Source organism: Embiotoca jacksoni, unplaced genomic scaffold (genome assembly GCF_022577435.1).
Source record: "Embiotoca jacksoni isolate LCO1_2020_lvr unplaced genomic scaffold, fEmbJac1.0.p SCAF_23, whole genome shotgun sequence".
NCBI lineage: Eukaryota > Metazoa > Chordata > Actinopteri > Embiotocidae > Embiotoca > Embiotoca jacksoni.
The window spans coordinates 3,886,605-3,905,165 of record NW_027185374.1 but is presented as its reverse complement, the minus strand read 5'-3'; the positions used below and the strand labels follow the sequence as shown (position 1 = coordinate 3,905,165).

The 18,561-nt window shown below is 41.7% G+C and overlaps 2 protein-coding genes across 3 annotated transcripts in view; both read right to left on the bottom strand.

Moving 5' to 3' along the window:
• Positions 1-305: 305 nt before the first annotated feature.
• ccm2 (CCM2 scaffold protein) lies at positions 306-9,452 on the bottom strand. 2 transcript variants are annotated; one of them, XM_069158298.1, is made up of 10 exons: positions 9,095-9,452; positions 5,056-5,232; positions 4,564-4,647; positions 4,165-4,348; positions 3,895-4,031; positions 3,544-3,679; positions 3,040-3,097; positions 2,772-2,907; positions 2,513-2,651; positions 306-2,047 (listed from the first exon to the last, which is right to left on the bottom strand). In XM_069158298.1, exons 1-10 carry the CDS (start codon positions 9,122-9,124, stop codon positions 1,743-1,745), a joined length of 1,386 nt encoding a protein of 461 aa, XP_069014399.1. In that variant the 5' UTR covers positions 9,125-9,452; the 3' UTR covers positions 306-1,742. The 2 variants fall into 2 exon arrangements, with proteins under 2 accessions (XP_069014399.1, XP_069014400.1); XM_069158299.1 differs by lacking the exon at positions 9,095-9,452 and adding an exon at positions 5,940-6,048.
• Positions 9,453-13,161: 3,709 nt separating this feature from the next.
• The window catches only part of xkr6b (XK, Kell blood group complex subunit-related family, member 6b), a 53,511-nt gene continuing 48,111 nt past the window's right edge, over positions 13,162-18,561 (bottom strand). The window contains exon 3 of the mRNA XM_069158297.1: positions 13,162-18,119. Within this exon, the coding sequence (XP_069014398.1) occupies positions 17,149-18,119 (971 nt within the window). The 3' untranslated portion in view covers positions 13,162-17,148. The remainder of the gene's footprint in view (positions 18,120-18,561) is intronic.

Genomic DNA, 18,561 nt, shown 5'->3' with positions numbered 1-18,561 from the left:
GATGAAACTCGGAATGAAGGTCCGCGGCAGCTTAGGTGCATCCGAGCAAATGATCGGTCAGAGGATCATAATCAGATTACAAAACCTCCACCTCGTGTGTCAGTTTTGCTGAATGAAAGTCAAATTGAATGAGGAGGTTAATCTCACTTCAAGCTGGGCACCGGTGAATGCCGATAATGCAGCGGACAGCGTGTACGGGATTAGACCATCGTTTCCTATGTGACACCGGGATGCTTGTAATTTTGCAATATCAACATCCATCAGTTTAAATTATGTGTTATTTAATAACCATGATTTGCTGAACAACTGTAGTAACAGTCTGTAATTAGCTGTCTGTGTCTGACAGACAGTTGGCAGCAGTACTGCAGTGTAAAGGCACATTGACAAATAAATGTGATGTCACAAGACGCAACAAGATGACCTGCATGAGAAGACCAAATATCAAAAATCATAAATTTACATCAGCCGTCAACTAACCGGCTTTGTCACATACAGTCCTCATTCAATTGCTTTAAATGAATGAGAATGTGTTTTTACAGCATTTCCTTGGTCAGTTTGAATAAGGCAAATATATATAGATATATATATCTATATATAAATGAGTAAAAACTGATAACAAATGATAAAGTAGTACACAAATCTTACAGAAAAACAAAATGATATATGTAGCAAAATGTTACACTCTCACAGCAACGCACATTGGTGTGAAATAAAAGATGAAAACCAAAGTTCTCCTGGTGGATGAAGCTGATCGATCTATAGAAATACAGAAGCACAAACCACTACGGCCTCAGTCTCAACCTTGTAAAACATGCACACAGTCCTCTCCACAGTCTTTGAGGCTATTCAAAGAGAAATACTCTGAAAGACTGCCGAGTTCTGCTACATAGCTGATAGCAGTGGCAGATACTGCCAATAAACGAGTACAAAACCAAACAGCGGTTTTTTTTCTAAATAAATCGCGACTGTGAATCTGTGTGAAATGCAAAACAAGCCAACTAACTGCATGTCATCTACAGGGACTGCGTAAGTGCATTTGTTGAATTAATAGTTGCAAGCTGAGGTTTCCTTGAGTTTGTAGGGACTATGGGATGTCCTCTTGACAATTAGAGGAAATACAATTAAAGGGATAGTTTGGATTTTTTTTTGAAGTATGAAGTCATTTTCCATAGTCGCTGCAGTAGAGGAGGGTCGCCATGTCCCCAGTATGGAGAAGCTGGCAGCTGTCAAGGATGGAAGCCAAGTAATGTACTGCTCTGTATTAGTTTAAGTATATGCCATGTTTAGAATATTTTCACTGCTTTATCTTGCCGTCAGACAGCTCTTTCTGATGGGGAACTGAAGCCATTACATCTCTCTCTTCAAACCCACCAGACTCCCCTGACAAAATCAGTCATTTTACCTCAGAGCACTGGAGTTTCTGGTGCTACTGCCTCGATCGGTTACGTTTGTTTGCATCATTGCGTGTCTTTCATGGGGCTTTAACAGGTTTGTTCAGTTCCAAATATACACCTGCTTTCCAAATATGCCGACCCCCATCCACTGCAGGTAATACACTATTGATAAGAACCTCATACAAACCCATTTAAGCAACAAAAAAAAACAACTATCCCTTTAACCAAATCTTAGGTCAGTGCTAAGGACCACCTTCATCTGATCCATTCAGCTCACACCTAGTGCTCATTTGAGGAGTGGCCATCAGTTCATGTCTTCAGCTCTTCTACCTCCCTTTGTTCCCCACGTCAGGGTGTCACTCCCTCCTGGTCCATACTACAGCCCAGGGCTTCAATGTCATTGCTGATATTGGTGATCATCCGGTCCCACTCGTCCCCCTCGGAGGCCTCCTGGCCTTCGTCCGAGGCCGTGCTGTCTCCGCTTCCTCCCGCCGCTCCGTTGCCGTTGGTGGTGGAATCGGAGGCGGAGCTGGCTGTGCGCCTGTAGCGACCAAAGCTGTCGGTGATGATGCCTCGGCCGTCCTTCACACCGATTGTCTCGAGGAAATTCTCAAAGTGCTGGCTGTCCTTCTCTGGTATGAAGGGACGCAGGCCTGCAGGGGAACGGAAAAGCTTAACTCATGCACACTTTGGCACTCATCACCAGGATGAAGCTGAATTTTATAGTCAATTTAAATGATCATTAACTGTTACATTTGTCTTTTTAAGCACATAGTAACGGGCACTCACTTGACATCTGGTTATATTGACATAAATCTGTAATTGATGACAGTTTGAAGTTGGAATTTGACTCATTTAGTATTTTCTGTGCTCTTTTGCAGGATGTACTAAATAAAAGAAAAAGCCCGGGCCACATTTTTCATCGATTAGTTCTTAGTGGATTCACGCACTCGGACAAAGCATTATAATCTGGAAGAGTGTCTGCTTCAATTAACACCATTTCTATGATATAAAAAAACAAACAGCATACTGATCTTTCTCTCTGACCGAACGTTGTGCTTGGTGATGGAGACGGAGCGACACGTAGTTATGAAAGAAAGGTGAAAGAGGGGCTGTACCAAGTAGGAGGAATTTCCTGCTGTCACCATAGAGTTGTCGCAGATTAATGCAGAACTCGTGAATGGAGGCCCCGTTTCGGTATTCATGGAGCAGAGTAGCGAACTGCTGGATCTCCTGTGATGACAGCTTTGTCCGCAGCTCGAAGGGGAAGAAAAAGATATTGAAAAATCAAAAAGGAGACTCAATAGAACTTAAAAGGAATTTGTCTGAGAAAAGCTTTCACTAGTTTCATTCACACAAAACAGAAACGTTATATACTGTGGTCATGTAGTCCTGCAACAGCTCAGCAGCTGTGGTACTGAGCTCTCCTTCGCTCGCGGTCTTCGTCTGAGGAGAAGCCGGGGTGGAAGCGGGCGGAGAGTTTCCACCCGTCTCCGAAGTCACCTGGAAAGGACTGAGAGAACCCACCCGTTGGAAATCACAAACAAAAACTGAACCACTTTCAGAGATTAGTCTGAATACGTCTTCGTCACTGAACTTGAAATGAAAACATATTGTTGAGGTAGGACTTGAACTGAGTACTTACAATGTGCTGGCATCCACTTCAAATGCCTCTTTGACATCCACTTTGCTTGAAGAGTCATCTTCAAAAATTGACAAATATTTACAGGTCCATAAGCAGTGCTGGAATTCCACTACGTTTGGCAGTAACTAATTACTTTTTTTTTTTAAATAAATAACGCAATTGCAATTACTGAAATTGAGGCAAGTTTGTTATTTGCTCCTTTTGTCTTGTGTGTAAATAGTAATAGACAGCTGCAGACAAATGCAGTTCACTCCTCCAATTCCCTGCCTGCCCCCGACCGCGGTGAAGCTGCTTGCACTGTGCTGCGGTGCGGTTAAGATTCCAAGTGGTCGGCAAGTACCGAGTGACACCGGACGGAGACCTCCGCACGCACCTTGACGCCATGTCTGTCCGCCCGTGGAGCGCGACGGACAGACAGACACGAGACCCTCGGCAGGGAAAAACTCACGAATAATCGGTAGAGTTTGTTTTGCTCCAGAGAGCAATTTAGCTTGGTTTCCTTACCACTGTACAGAGAAAGGTGTCTGGTGGGTGTAGTTGCGCCATCAAAAATGGCTCTGTCCAAGAAGTCGATGGTTGATTCGGTGTAAACAATCTGAAAGACCTGGCTCAGCAAAAGACACAACTCCTCTGCTGCCGCCTAAAAGACAAAAGAAAAAGTTAGCAATTAACAAGGGATTTTTGGAACCGACATAAAAGCATGAGGAATCTCTGGCCTGAAGTTGATTCAGGTTACATTCTGAGACTCATCAGCATTGCGGTACGGCTCAGAGCCAACATCGAAATCTATGATGTAAAGCGCCGCCGCTCTAGCTAAAAATATGCTTGCTGTTAGCATTACATGCTAAATATTACCTTATTATCAACAGCCAGCACCAGCAGACAGCAGACCTCCACCAGCACAGCTCCACTCTCTGACAAGGAGCTCAGAGTTTGGGACTTATTGAGATCAGGACACGAGCTGGGACAGGGAGAGCCCCCTGACTCCTGGGCTGAAAAACAAAGGGAAACACATGCAGCTAAATTAGTCACTTGGTACTTCAGCAATGAAATAAATTCTGAAACTTCACCTTAATATCTCAACTGTCACAGGGACGTGTGTGTGTGTGTGTGGTTTTTTTGTACCTGTTTTTATCACCACAAGGTGCAATGAATCATCCCTGATGTAGGAGACGGCAGCGATATCATGGATAGGCACTCTCAGGATGATGTCTTCTCCATCACGCCACACAAGCTTGATGTTGTATGCCGACAAGCTCACCACTGCATCCTGCTCTGACGTCAGCTGGCCTGCCAACTGATGGGACTTCTGGAAACCGGAGCGTTATTTACTCGTACCAGTTGGTTTCAGCTTGAAACGATTTAATGTAAACATCCTTCATTTGTCGTGTCAGTAAATGTAGAAATGATCTAATTTTGACGGATGGTGTAATTTCAAACACATTTTTAAAAGAATGATGAAGACAGAGAGACGGTGAATACAACTGACAGGATGAGGTTAAATCCTCTGACTCGGATACTTACTCTTGCATTGTCAATGAGCTGCAGGACTTCTGTCCTACTTGACGGGTTCAAGTATCCTGGAACTGATGTCAGCTGCCCCAAATACTGCACGGGACAGAACGTGTACACACTTTTTTATTACAGAGAGCTGTAGAAAAGTCCAAACGATAAAACAGGACCTGATATGTCAGAGATCAAAAGATTTAGAGCTGCAACGATTCGTCAATTAATCAGCCGTTCAAAAAATGAAGTGGAAGCTCAAGATAAGAATTTGCTGCTTTACCTCTCCATATCAAGGATTATTTGCTTTATGCTTGTTGGTCAGACCAAATAAGAAATTTAATGAGTGCTTCATGGACCGTTTTGGAAGCTCATAAAATATAATCATTGATGGATTAATTAATAATCACAGCAATCGTAAAATTTAAGACTTCCAGCATTTCCTCACAATTGAATAGTACTGAAACATGAGTATATGGGCAGGGGCCTTGCATGTCTATGAGTCACGCTCACTTTGACTTCCTTCTCGATGTAGTCGTTCAGCAGGATGTCAGGGTCGATGCGGTGGTCAGGCTGAGAGAGTGAGAAGGTGCGGAGGGCCCTGCGCTCTGTGGCTTTCTCCTGGGCCTTCTTGTCCCTCCCCTTCTCCCCTTTCAGGAAGACTCGCTTGAACGGAGACACGATACCAGGCTATTGAACAAAAGATGAAGAGAGCGGGGGATGAGAGGAATATGGAGATTCGTGTCCGTGTTGTAGTCCATCAGTAACTCGTGTTTCTATTGTCAGGCTGCCTTGCTCGGTTTGTGTGGATTCACACGTCGTGGCACGCTACGTTCTGTAAATTATAAACTTGCATCAAACTGATTTTCTGCAACTCCAATGTAGGCATAACGAACTATTTTATCCATAATATGTAATTGAAATAAGCCTGCAACAAATGCAGCAAAAGTATTAATGTAACCTCAAAAGAAGAACATGAAACATCTGTTGACAGCGCTGCCTGCATGCCTTGTAATTTCTGCTGACTCTGCTTGCCCTCTCTGTGCTGGGAGCTGCAGAGTAAGACGCAGCCCTCCGTGTTACTCACTACGAGTTCCTCAAATATCAACATTTGCATACTCTACATTTTGCAATAACGCTGTAAAATATGGAGAATCATGCCTCTAGATCGTAACCATGAACATCAACAATAAAACAACAACCAGGAAAAATAGAAAATAGAAAAACAAAAAAGTTGTTTTGCGTTTACTTTACTTCATTACTCTATCAACTCTTCGCTCTCCTCACTTGGTAAACTAGCAGCAAGAATAACCGACAGAAACCCTGACATGCAAAAGTCTCAGCGCGAAAAAGAAAAACAGCCTGTATCTGGATTGAAAGCATTTTCAACACCGTACCTCGTTGTCCATGAACCCACGCCGCTGGAGGACCGGCCTACTCGACAGCGAGTTCACAGCCTGAGCGCCTGATGCTGCAACGCTGTCTACACTAGTCACCTGTTGCCTGCACTCACGCACGGTGACAGCTGCCGACTGGCGAGAGAGACGCAAGGCTCAAACAACGAAGCTGCGTATGCGAGGGGTGTGACTCCGACCACCAGCGGAAGGAAAGTGTCTTCGACTTCATATTTGAGCGCAAGAACAGGAACAGGCACCCGCCGCAACTTCCTGTGATGACACGTGCAATCGGTGCTTTGAGTGCCGAGACGCTTCTCTGCAACGGACTTCTCGTGTTGTTGAGAAAAGAAGGAAAAAAAAAAACCGCTCGGCAGATGGTGAACGCAGGCGGGACTGCAAATGTGATACATATTACTTTTCCTCCGCACCTTCACATTGATGCAAATTGCTTCTCTCCGGTCTCTCGGGACTCTGCGACTCAAAAGTCTGTACGCATCACTGCAAAACCAAAAGAAACACAAGGACCTTGTATATTCAACTGCGCTTACCGCAGCTGTCACCTCTGCAATGCTGACTGCTAAAGACATACTTTCTGGTTTCAGACACTACATGATAAAGGTTTATGGAACAACTTTTATTGCAATCGTGAAATCAGTCAAGAAGATTAATGAGCATCATCTAGACGTTTGCCAGCGACAACAGGATGTAAATAAAGTTACCTTTTAATGATCCATACTTCTCAGTAGTTATATTAACTCTTCGGCTCACAGCTGAGCATCCATAAAAATCCCTGGTTAAGAAGAAGCACCCATGTTGAATAACTGGTTATGGACCAAAAGGTGCATCTGACTCTTGAATCTGGTTCCTGCCTGATGTGCTGACATTTGATCCGACTTTAAACTCCATAGAACAGCGCGACCTGTAGGACCAGTGCATTATTCAACAGTTCCCCACTACTGAAGACAAGCACATTAACATTTTAGGGCTATTGCTGGTGAAACGCGAGACCAGAGCTACCACCGCTGACCCCAGTGAATGGCCACACGATAACGTACCTTTCCCCCCCCCCCCCCCCCTAACAAAAGCCTGTTTACAAAGAAGTTAAGTGAGGAAGCTGTATGGCTTCTTTGTGCTGTGATGGCTGGGCAGACATCAACAAGTGCGGGTTGAGTTTCAAACTTTCTCACATGAAAGAACATCGAAAGAAAATGTAGAGCTGCTGTAAGAAAAGATAAAACACTGCGGTGAACCATATTCAGTAAGAACAATCCAGTCCTACACATAATAAGCATTTCATAGTCATGAAATGACCTATTCACAGTGAAGTAAGTATGCAATACTTAAATTTGCATGTGGAGTATCTGTCCTCCGATGTGAAAGAACGATGACCGTGTTTTCCACAGCTGCCCTGATTTAAAAAGCTCCGATCTTTCCCGGCCAACCCAGAAATAAGCTGCAGCACCTCTCTGACATCAAGCTGTTCTCCATTCATGATTTGGTTGCATTTGTAAGATCTTACTGTTCCAACTGGGCTGAAATAAAGTCACTATAATGTGTGTGCGCGCACGACGACAGCAATCACTCTGCTATGTTCCTGTAAGACGAGACTTTAGTTGTAAAACACCTGCCTATTTCACCAATTTCTGACAAGGATGAGGCATGTCACTCTATTATGTTTTATGAAGGGACGCGAGATATCCAAACAGTGAGTCTAAAATACATCTGGAACCAAATGCTATCCACTGTCAGCACCAAGTGGCCCAAATGAGAACTGCGTGCACAACAGGGGCGACGTCCCTCGAGTAGGCAGTAGGGAGGAAAGCGAAAAGGCAAAGCAATTATCTGCCATGTGCCTTTACCATGAAGATCTGGCTCCGCATCAAATGGGAGCAGTATCCTGTATGTGGGAGAGAGAGGCCGGGTTGGTTGGCACAACCTAAGTGCTTATTCCCTTCAGCGTGACTGACACCGATAGCCGCTGCCTCCGGCGTGCTTTCATTACCTTTTTGGTGAGAACTGAGGAACACCAGCATCAACCTCACTGTTTGAAATCCAACATTGGGAAACATATTAACCTAATTAATAACACAACACTGGTGGAAGAAGTATCCCAAGTCCTTTACTAAAGCACAAGTTACAAATACCACAAGTTAAAGAACGGCCATCAAAATATTACTCAAGTATTATCTGCAAAATGTGCATAAAATATCAAAAGTAAAAGTACACAACATGCAGTGCATTCTAACTGTATGTGTTTTACTATGATATATATATATATGATGTTTTTGGATTAATACCAGTGCTGCATTAAATGTACATTTTAGTGCCGTATTTATTTAAAGGTTGCAATTATTTTTTTAACAACTTCATATACTGTTGGTGAACGTAATTCATAGTAATGCATTTATATTCCACAAGATTATCACGTTTGTCTCGTTTCTCCAGAAAAAAACATTTCCCAGCTGGTTCAAGAGGGTTTGAGAAATAATCAATTGAGGCGTAAAAAGTAAGAATTATTCCAATTAGTATTACAATTATTTAATTATTATGAAAAACGAGAAACCAACGCTGTCTGCGGACTAAAAGAACCAAAGTACATTTGCCTCCGAGATTCAGTGGAGTGGAAGTATTACGTTGCATCAGATACGAATACTTAAAGTACAAAATACCTCAACTTTGTATAAATATACCTCTTTTTTTTTATATTTTTTTAATCCGACTAATGATGCACAAATTGCCGGAATACATTTTCACAGCGGACACGAACCACTTTGTAATGAGCGGACGAAGCAAACAGCGCAAAAGTTGATATTATAAAACAACGAAATTAAAAAAATAAAATAAGAAATAGATTAAAAAAAAACAAAAAACATCCCGAATTTTTAATCCTCAATGGAAACGTTTCAAACTTGCTTTAAACACGTCACTCCTTCAGTCAATCTGTCTGCGCTTAACCTCTATTAATATTTATACAGTACGTTTTGTATTTTAATCACTTTATTGGTTCGATTCTTTGTAGAAATGACAGAAAAATCGACGAACTGAGGGCAAACTTTGCTTCACATTTGGCTGCTTGACCCAGAGTCAGCTAGCGGCTAGCGAGTTAGCACGAAGTCGGCTTGCTGGGGGAAAAGTGTGTCATTTCCACGACTTACCTTCTTTACTTTTTTCACATCATCCTCCATTTCTACGTAAGGATTCTCTTCTTCATATTCCGTTTCAGCTCGGAGATATCCAGGTTTAAGGCGACTTTGCCGGAAGCTTTTTTTTTTTTTTTTCTAGCCTAGCCTAGTGATGCCCGACTTTGAGCTGACAGCAAAACGCCATCCTTAAAAAAAAAAAATCTTCCCTTCTTACCGTGAAAATGAAAACAAACAAAACAAAAACAAACAAAAAAAAGCCAGTGGGGGAAAAATAGGAGGTTCCACGTGGGAGTTTAAAACAAGGAGTGCAATAGTCTGGAAAGGAGACAAACTCGGACAAAACAGTCAAAACTTTTCAATCGTGCCGCCATTTTGGGCGTCGAGCTGCGGTGACCCAGCATGCTTTGCTTCGGCAGAAACCAAAACAGGCAGCAAGCAGCTGATTTACACGGTGGAGACGAAGCAGCGTGGAAAAAAAAAAACCCTGTGGTCTCTGCTGCCACTGCAGGTGAACACTTTCAAGTTGGTAATTTAAATAGGAAAATAATTTAGTTTAAAAAAAAAAAAACAGGGTCTCAATTCAGAAATCATTAAAAAATCATTTGGCTTTTGCCTTTGTGAATATATAAGTGTTTTCATTATTTAACTTTTTTTTTTTATTATTTTTTTTACTACTTTTATTGCTTTATTTGTTTTGTTTGCTTGCAGGGTCCTTCAGCTTACCCTTGGTAATAGCTTATTTTATTTAAAAGACCTTAAAATCTTGATACTTATTATTCTTATTCTATTATTTCTATTGTTATCTTATTGCTTCTGTATGCTGCTGTAGCGAAAAAAATTTCCTCTCGGGGATTAAAAAAGTAAATACCTACCTACCTACTTCAGCATTGGTTTTCCTTTTGGGAACTCTTTGTTCATTCTTAATAATGCACCAGATTTGTAATCCGATTTGTATAAACCTTTGATCAGTCAGTAACAGTCAGATTGGCAAAGATGATTTAGTCACAGTTTCCCTCACTGCTCCATTTTAATAAGTCGTGGATACTGTACAACAAGTTTTAAGTGTCTTTAAAAACAATATCTCGATGACTCACTGTTTACGGTTACTGTTTTCTGTCTGTTTTTATCAGATCAAGACTGTGGACAGACAGTTAAGACGGCAACAGAGAAAGAGGCCGGTGAGACAAGTGTGGAAACATGCACACAGCAGGACGACATGGAAGTGATGAGCAGTCACAGACCAAATCGACTGCACGAGTGTCAGCTAGTGAAGGGTAAGTTCTGCTCAGACATAGTAACTGCATCACTATTTACTTTTTAATAATGTCTCGGTTATCTGTCTCTATTTTCTTAATAAAGCAGGTGTGTCTGCAGGCGTAGAAAATAACTTGTGATAAGATAATTGCAGTTTTTTTGCCATATCAGACACAAGTCTGCAGAGTAGTTTTATAATGGGGATCTTTAAAGGTTTGCGTTCAAATATAAAAAATACACCTGAATAACTGAAAATTGCAATAAGGGGGCATCATGGGCATGGTGAAATACGGTGAAGCAGGATCTGAAAAAGTATTACATTTAGTTATATATTTTGATTTGTGGGGTCTTATTTTAATGTCAATTTCTAAAAAAAAAAATATTTTTAAAAACTATATCAATAAAATGATATATGTACATATAACATTTTAAATTGTAATTAGTGGTAATGGTTGAAGGAAATTATTGGCACCCATAAGCCATATTAAAAGGTAATTTATTTTTGCCTGCCTAGCCTTTTCTCAGGTTGATTGTCATCTCTCTCTTTTTTTTTTTTTTTTTTTTTTTGCTGTTTGGGTGGGACAACTTAGACCTTCACATTTTCTATAATTACACAAGTTTGTTTACATTTCATACGGTAATTCTACTGAACAGCTTTGTGGGTGTGCAGGGCTTAGACGAGCTAAGATGTACTAATCACAAGCTATTGGGTCCTATTCAAAAACGCCTTTCTCTTTGTTACGCTAGCAGGGAACATTATACATCACTTCTTACACCTTTGAAGGTGATAAATTGCAGTCACTCTCCTCTGTCAAAAATGTGAGACGGGCATGTACATACACTACTGATATATTGCACTTTCAAATACTATATTTATTTTTCTCTTCTGGGATGAACAGTCTGATATATGAATCTACAGTAAGGCTTAACATTACATTTTCAGCATAATATTTCTCTTTTCATCTAAAAACCAAAACATACAAAAAGAACTTCAGCACCATATGTTATTAATAATACTCATATTGTTCCCAAAAATAGGGCGTAAGTACAATACTGGACATCAGTTTTGCTTTTTTAAAGAACGGGGATTCCATGAAACAATGTACTTACATTTTATATTTAACAACAACAAAGAAATCATTCCTAATAGGTTCTCAGTCACAACATAGGTTGCATGAGTCCACTTTCAGTAAGATGCTACATTTTGTAGCAAAATTTGATTACTAACATTGTGCCAACTTTTGGAATACCCCAGATAAATCATATAGCCTAGGGAGTATCCTGATAGTTTTGTGAAATACACCAACAAGCTAACACAATCTATAAATTGACTGAATATAAACAAAGCAATATTTCCCCACACCTTTGATAACAATTCTGAAAATCAGCAGCAATTAATATGACAACCATAGTCGCTTCATTGGAATATCAAATCCATTTTTAAACAAAATAGTACAGCCAATTCTACAAGAACAACAAAAATAGATACACACAGATTAAGGACATATAGATGACAGGAATTTACAACACAGCAATCACGTTCTATATATATATATTATTTTTTTTTTACCCAAATTCCAGTAGCAGAAGTACATTTGTGCTCCTGTGCGTTTGCTAAAAAGATGCATTTTGTCATCTGCCAGTTTCATTCTCTCAGAAAAAAAAAAATCCTAGTGCAAATTAAATCAAAACAAAAGCATACTGTATGCTCAAACCAGGATAATAAACTAAGTGAGTAAGAGTAGAGTAACTGTTGTTTTTTTTTTGAGCAGATTGGAAAATCAAAATGGCACCATTGAGAGTTGAGTTCTGCTGTAAACTGTGTGGATTTGAGCTGTGCTGGCTGTAGAGCACTCGGAGACTGCTAGTTTGTGGGATGCAGGCTCACTCAGTCAACCGGAAGGCTATGCTCTCAGAAAGCCAAAAAAAGTGGACTCTGTGGCCCACAGTCATAGCACCTTTTAAATGCATTTATTCAGCACCAGGTTAGAAACAAAAGAAGAGAGGAAAGTAAAAGAAGAAAATGCACCATTTTATCATTTGAACATACCGCCCCTGTGGTCAAACAGATGGTCATGACACAAAGGTAGAGACTTAAACCAGGTCTAACACTACAATGGCCTGCTGCTACACATTAATGCAGAAATCGGAGGGTTTGTTGTGCAGTTGAGAGCACTTCCATGCTAAATGTTGAGGGTCACCTCACGATGAGTTCTAAAGGCATGCTGGGAGGTGGTAGAAAGACCGGGAAATGAGGTTATTCAAAAATGAATCCGCTATCGGGCCTGTTTCGTCATTTTACCGTAAGAAAAATGCAACGTAAGGGATTTTTTTTTTTGCGCATTTTGACGCCAACTTCTTCCACGTTGTATTCAAACCGCAGGCATTATTGTTTTGGCTAGAGGATGTATTGTTCACACGAGACACAAACGACACTGAAAGTTTACGTCTTGGCACTACAAATCATTCATAATTGCAAGACAGAAGAAGATGTAAAGGCATAGACAAAAGTACAAAACAATCATCGACCAAATCGTTCAGCATCGTGGCTGGCATCTGCAATGACTCTCCATCAAACAGTCCAAGACTAACGCTTTTGAGCTCAGTCTAAACTGCTAATTATGAGCTTCTGAATCAACTGGGGTTGTAGTGACTCAGCTTTACTCGGACGTTGTAAAGCTGAGCAACCCTACGTTCAAGTACAGAAGACGTTCATTATTACCTTACTTTTTCTCCTGTGTCTCTGACAGATCTAATAACCGGGTTTCGCACAGCACCCGTCACTTGGTTCTGTCACACTGTGAAGTTCACTGTAAACAGTGCCGTCCTGTAGATGACATCTTGGATGAAACTGTAAGACTAAAAAGCATCGTCGACTGAGGTGTTGTAAGCTGACAGACTCGAGAACTTGGCTTGATCTGGTTAGGGGGACACAGACGGGAAGAAATATTGTTTGGTGTTGTCATCATCTCGGTGAGTGTGCTGGCACATGAAACTGAGTAAAGAAAGACATTGGCGTGGTTGTTTGCGGACCTGGCTGCCATGGCTGGATCGAAGCACCCTAAGTAACAAGGCACAACAAGGACTGAGAAGAACAAGCTTGCTGTTCATGCTCTTGCTGTGTGTCGTGGCTGTCGAGGGATGTGGAGTTGGGCAGGTAACCTGGCAGAAACAATTCTCTGCAGGGGGTTTCTTTGTGACCTTGTTTATGGTATTACGTGTGGCAGTCTAACACTATACACTATAGAAGCTGCTTCCACTTAAACTTTAGTGTAGCTTAGCTCTTGAGACCCGTGTATAATTAAAAGAAAACAAGGAAAATATATAAAAACGTAAAACTCTCTTATTATCTGGCTTCTAGCTAATCATTGTTACTAGTTACAGAATGTGGCAAAATGGTGATTGTTCTGTAGAAATACGTAAAATATACTGCATGTTTCATAAAAATCCAAACTACATAGACTCTTTGAAGACGATTCAAATCAATTCGTTTAATTAACTGCTATTCTAATGACAGTTACGCAATCATAAATATTCTGCGTTATACAGCATTAAGCACCACTAAATAAAATGCAGCCCAGTTGTACATAATTTTGTTCATGAAGCTATGCAATACCATTGTTCCACACACACACACACAAAAATGAATGAATCACAGTGTATTTGCACCTGATTTGGACGTGTGTCCGTGTCTGGAAAAAGGTCAGCAGTGTTTAGAAAGGATGCGCTATACGCCAGGCAGCCAACTACCACAAAAAAACTGCCTGTTAATACGAATGAAGAACCATTCCCAAGAAAACAAAATGTGCAAACCATAATTTTGTGGTACAGTCCCAGCCGAGGAGTGGTCCAGGATGCAATATGTTAAGGAAAAAATGGAGACCCTTGAGGACATGCCTGGGGATGAGAACTGCATTGAGACACCCCTGAGTCAGCTGGTTCAGTGGTCTTGTTTCTTGGTCCTGAGGAACCCCTGTATTGGCTGTTTTGCTTAGTTTTTTCTTAGTTTAACAATACTTATTAATCATTATTCACTCAACGACTAACTATTAACATGGCTGTTCATTCACTACAACATAGAGGAACTATTCTGGCTACTATGGTAAACAATGAACAAGTTGGTTGTTTGCATACACATGTATATCTATACATATGGTGTGTGGGATGTTTGCTCCACCCTAGCTGACCCAACAGTTCTCAATTACTCAGGGCTGAACATCGCTTTTAAGCTGAAGGGTGGCAGACCCTGGATGTTGAAGCTCTTGGTTATGGCAGTGTACCTCATTGCATGTTCTCATGTCAGGATCTCCGTTTGTTCAGCCTCAACCCTTTTGTTCAGTTACCAGAGAGTGTTTCGTCAGGAGTGTACCAAGGCCCGGCACCGTAGAGATGTGGGAAGAGGGCAGAGCAGCAACCAGGGATGGAGCCGAACAATCGGCAAGAGAACAGAACCGTGGGAAAGGGCTGAGGGGACACACACACACACACACACACACACACACACACACACACACACACACACACACACACACACACACACACACACACACACACACACACACACGGACAAGCATGTGTACACTGCAACAACCATGCAAGCAGATAACAAGTCATACTGTAGATCGTACAGTGCATGCTAAGAGGTAAACACTGGCCTCTCTGACACAAGCACACAAGGAATCAGATGTAACTCCAGTCAGGCCCTTTAGCAAGATCTGTCCTCATGTTCTTTTCCAACCCTGGCAAAAGCCCTCTTTCACCTTTAGCCTAGACTTGCATGGCGTCTGCATTTTACAGTACGATGTTATCAGGCATGTGAGGCCACAGCTAAGCAGGCAGCCAGTGAGCCAGGCAAAAGGAATCTCTGTGTTGTGCAGGGCTCTTGGTCATCCCTTGTTGAGTGCATTTGTACTAATGCCTCATACTGAAGTCATGCCAAACACTACAATGTAAAAAACACACGTTATATATTCTGATGACTCATTGCGTAAATAGATAAAATTGGAGTATGAAATGCATTCATTTTTCTCATGGATTGTTCTATAGCCCTCTCTGGAAATTTTAGTCAAGCTCCTTTGACTGAGAAGGCATGTTTTTATATTTTCTTTCCTTTTTTTCCTTTTGTTTTCTGGAGTGAATACAGTGGTCGTATCTTGGGTATCGGTGGTGGAGAGCTCCCGCAGATTCAGCTGGGAGATGTATATCAGTGTGTAATTGCTGCACAGCAGGCCATAGATGGCACACATTTTAGACGGACTCATTCAACTGGTTCAAGGGGGGCAAATAAACTGGAAAGACAGTACTGTATGATACGATTTGGCTTTGTTTCAACTGCGCCAGCAGTTGCCAGAGCAGTCGTCCTGTACTCGTATATAAGAGTATCACCGCTTTGAGGGCACACTGATGTTAAGGAATATACCTTTTAACACTGCAATGTTTTGTTATGTAGAAAAGTGTGTGTTCTGGCAAAATACAGTTATGTCAATGACTATAAATGTGATCACAAATTCGCACTGAAGTATAATAGCATAGAAATACTTCTCAGATTTGTCCCTTTTTTTCAAGAACTTATTACAAGGTCTTTGCACCCAATAAGTATTCATGAATCTAAAAGATTTTTGGTAAGAAAAAAAATAGGGAGGTTGAAAAAGGGGGAACTTTCTAGGATTCAAAAGGGAATGGTGGAGGATTCCTTGCAGGCTGTCTTTGCACCTAAAAAAGTGCATGTTAACACATATTTGTACCCTTCTACATATTCTTAAATATTTATAAAAGTCTTTGGAATGTTTTTAATATGATTCTCGACTTACCAATTTCAAAAGGTTGTGCTCATTTCTACTACATTCCTTTCATTGTGTTTTCTCTCTCAAGTGGTTGTCTTAATATTTTGTGCTGACACAACTACGATGGGCAAAGTCATTCAGTAAGGCGTGCTGTCACAGTTTGCCTCCACTGGAGGGCAGTCTGCACTGTAAAAATGGAATATAAGGGTGAAACTGATTGAAGGTCAGTGTGCTTCTTTTCTCTTCCGAACATGTTGCAGTTTCGATTTAGGATTATTGAACAAAAATAGTACAGCCAGGACACTCTTGAGCCATGCGAGCTCACAGAAGGAAAATTGATTCTGAATTGCTTCTCTTGGACACATCTTTGATTGTGTCCATTATATAATTTACAGTATCGGGATAGAAATTTCAGTGCTTTTTTTTTACATTTACGGGCTAAGGACTACGTAAACATTATCATATATATATCAATGATTTACATAAAGAATGGCAGTAAATGTTGGGGTGTGCAAAGACCTGCCTCCTCTGAGACTCTCCTCCAACATTCCCATCAGGCTTTGCGCCAGTCCCATGTCACAGGGACATACAATATGCCCTTCACAAGTATTCACAGGTTCAATCACCAATACAGCATAATGCATTAAACACATTTCATAATGAAACATTCATATGTTATCTACACACTCATACAGAACCGTCCTCTATCTGTGTAGAGGGATTTATATGAGACGTCTGTATATATCTTGTAAGATACTGTAGGTTCATAATTTTATCTCTGTACTTTATGCTTTTTTTTCCAAAAATAAACCATGACTGTGTGTTTAGACTGTCTTAACAGATTTTTCGGCTGACAAAACACACATCTCCTGCAGGAAAATGTAATGATCATAGAGGAGAGAAGGAGAGAGCTGAATGCAGAATGGAAAGAGATAAAATCTGGAGAGGAGGAAGAGTAGAAATGAAAGAAAAGAAACACATGTGCATCCTTGTGTATAAGAGGTGGTGACAGAGCTGTGGGAGATGCTTTCAGAAGGAGGATTCGTACTGCAGGAGTTCATAAAGAAGCGGACCGTCCCTATACCTGATGCCCACCGCGTTAGGGCTAATGTACTGCAGCACATTTATGGTCCTGCGCAGGCGCCGATCCACAAAGTGTGCATCCCAGGCTGGGTAGCGTTTTCTGGGCATGTCTATCTTGATGAGCGGACCTTCGGGCTGGATGGGCCTACCGGCTGCATCTACAGGTTCTGTGGACCTCACCTGGAAAACAGGAAGACAGGTGTCCGTGGCTGTTTCATCTGACTCCATGTGTTCCCCTGCCAGACCCCGTGTGGGGGTGGCCTGGGAACCACGGGGCCCTGGAGTGGGAGCCATAGGCTCAGCTTCAGGGGGTAATGGAAGGCCCCACAGCAGCTCAGCACAGCAGGAGCTGGCTAGCACCCTCAGTCGGGGGCCCTTGGGGTGTAGGACCCCGTAATAGAGAACCATACAGACCACACCTGAGGCAAAGCACAGGAAGACGCCACAGAGGGCTAAAGAGGCATAGGCGTCAGTGGTGTCTGGGTCACGGTACGCATACCAAAGGGAGCTGAGGATGGCGTTTTCTAACAGTACTACTGTGTAATAGGCCACCATTCTGTACCGCGTCCGGCCCTCTCGTACATTGAACCAACAGAAGACATAGACCACGCCCACCACCATATTGAACAGTACCTCCTCCCATTTGGACATGCAGAAGTCGGTGCCGCCATGGATGACCCAGAAAGCCATGGCACACCAGTGGACTACCACAAAAATGCCAAAGTAGATGTGGAAAACAGAAGCAAATAGGGCAAAAGAGAGCACCCGCGAAGAGATGGTGAAAAGGCGCCAGAACAGATGCACCAGGGCACCTCGGTAACTCATGCTCTTCTTGTCGTCACGCGAATCCCGCAGGAGTTTGTGGTAAGAGGCTAGCACCCAGGCCAGGGACAGGAGGGAGGACATGGCAGAAAGACCTGCGAATACAGACAGAGAAAGAAACAATAGAAACAGAGAAGGACCAAGAAGGGCAAAAATGAAAGATACAAAGACATCTGATAAATGGTTCTAAGAACATCTGAAAGTGAAAGAAAAGATCAAGTTTGATCTTTACGTACAAAGCACAACCCAAAGAATGTTTTTTTTTTTTTTATCTTGACCTGGCTGCTGTTCCATTTACAGTAAACAGCAATTTTTTTTCAGCCAAAGCAATCCGTCGCATTTTTGAAAGTCATATTATGACGGAGATCATCACACGTCAGCCAGTCGACAGCCTCCATTTAGTGCCCCAATTCGGTTTCCTTAAGACATGTATAATAGTAGAGACAGCAGAAATGTCAGAGGAGTAACCTGCTGCATGAAAAATGATAGAGGATTATCTGCAGAGCAGCAACATGGTGCCTCTCAGCAAATGTATTG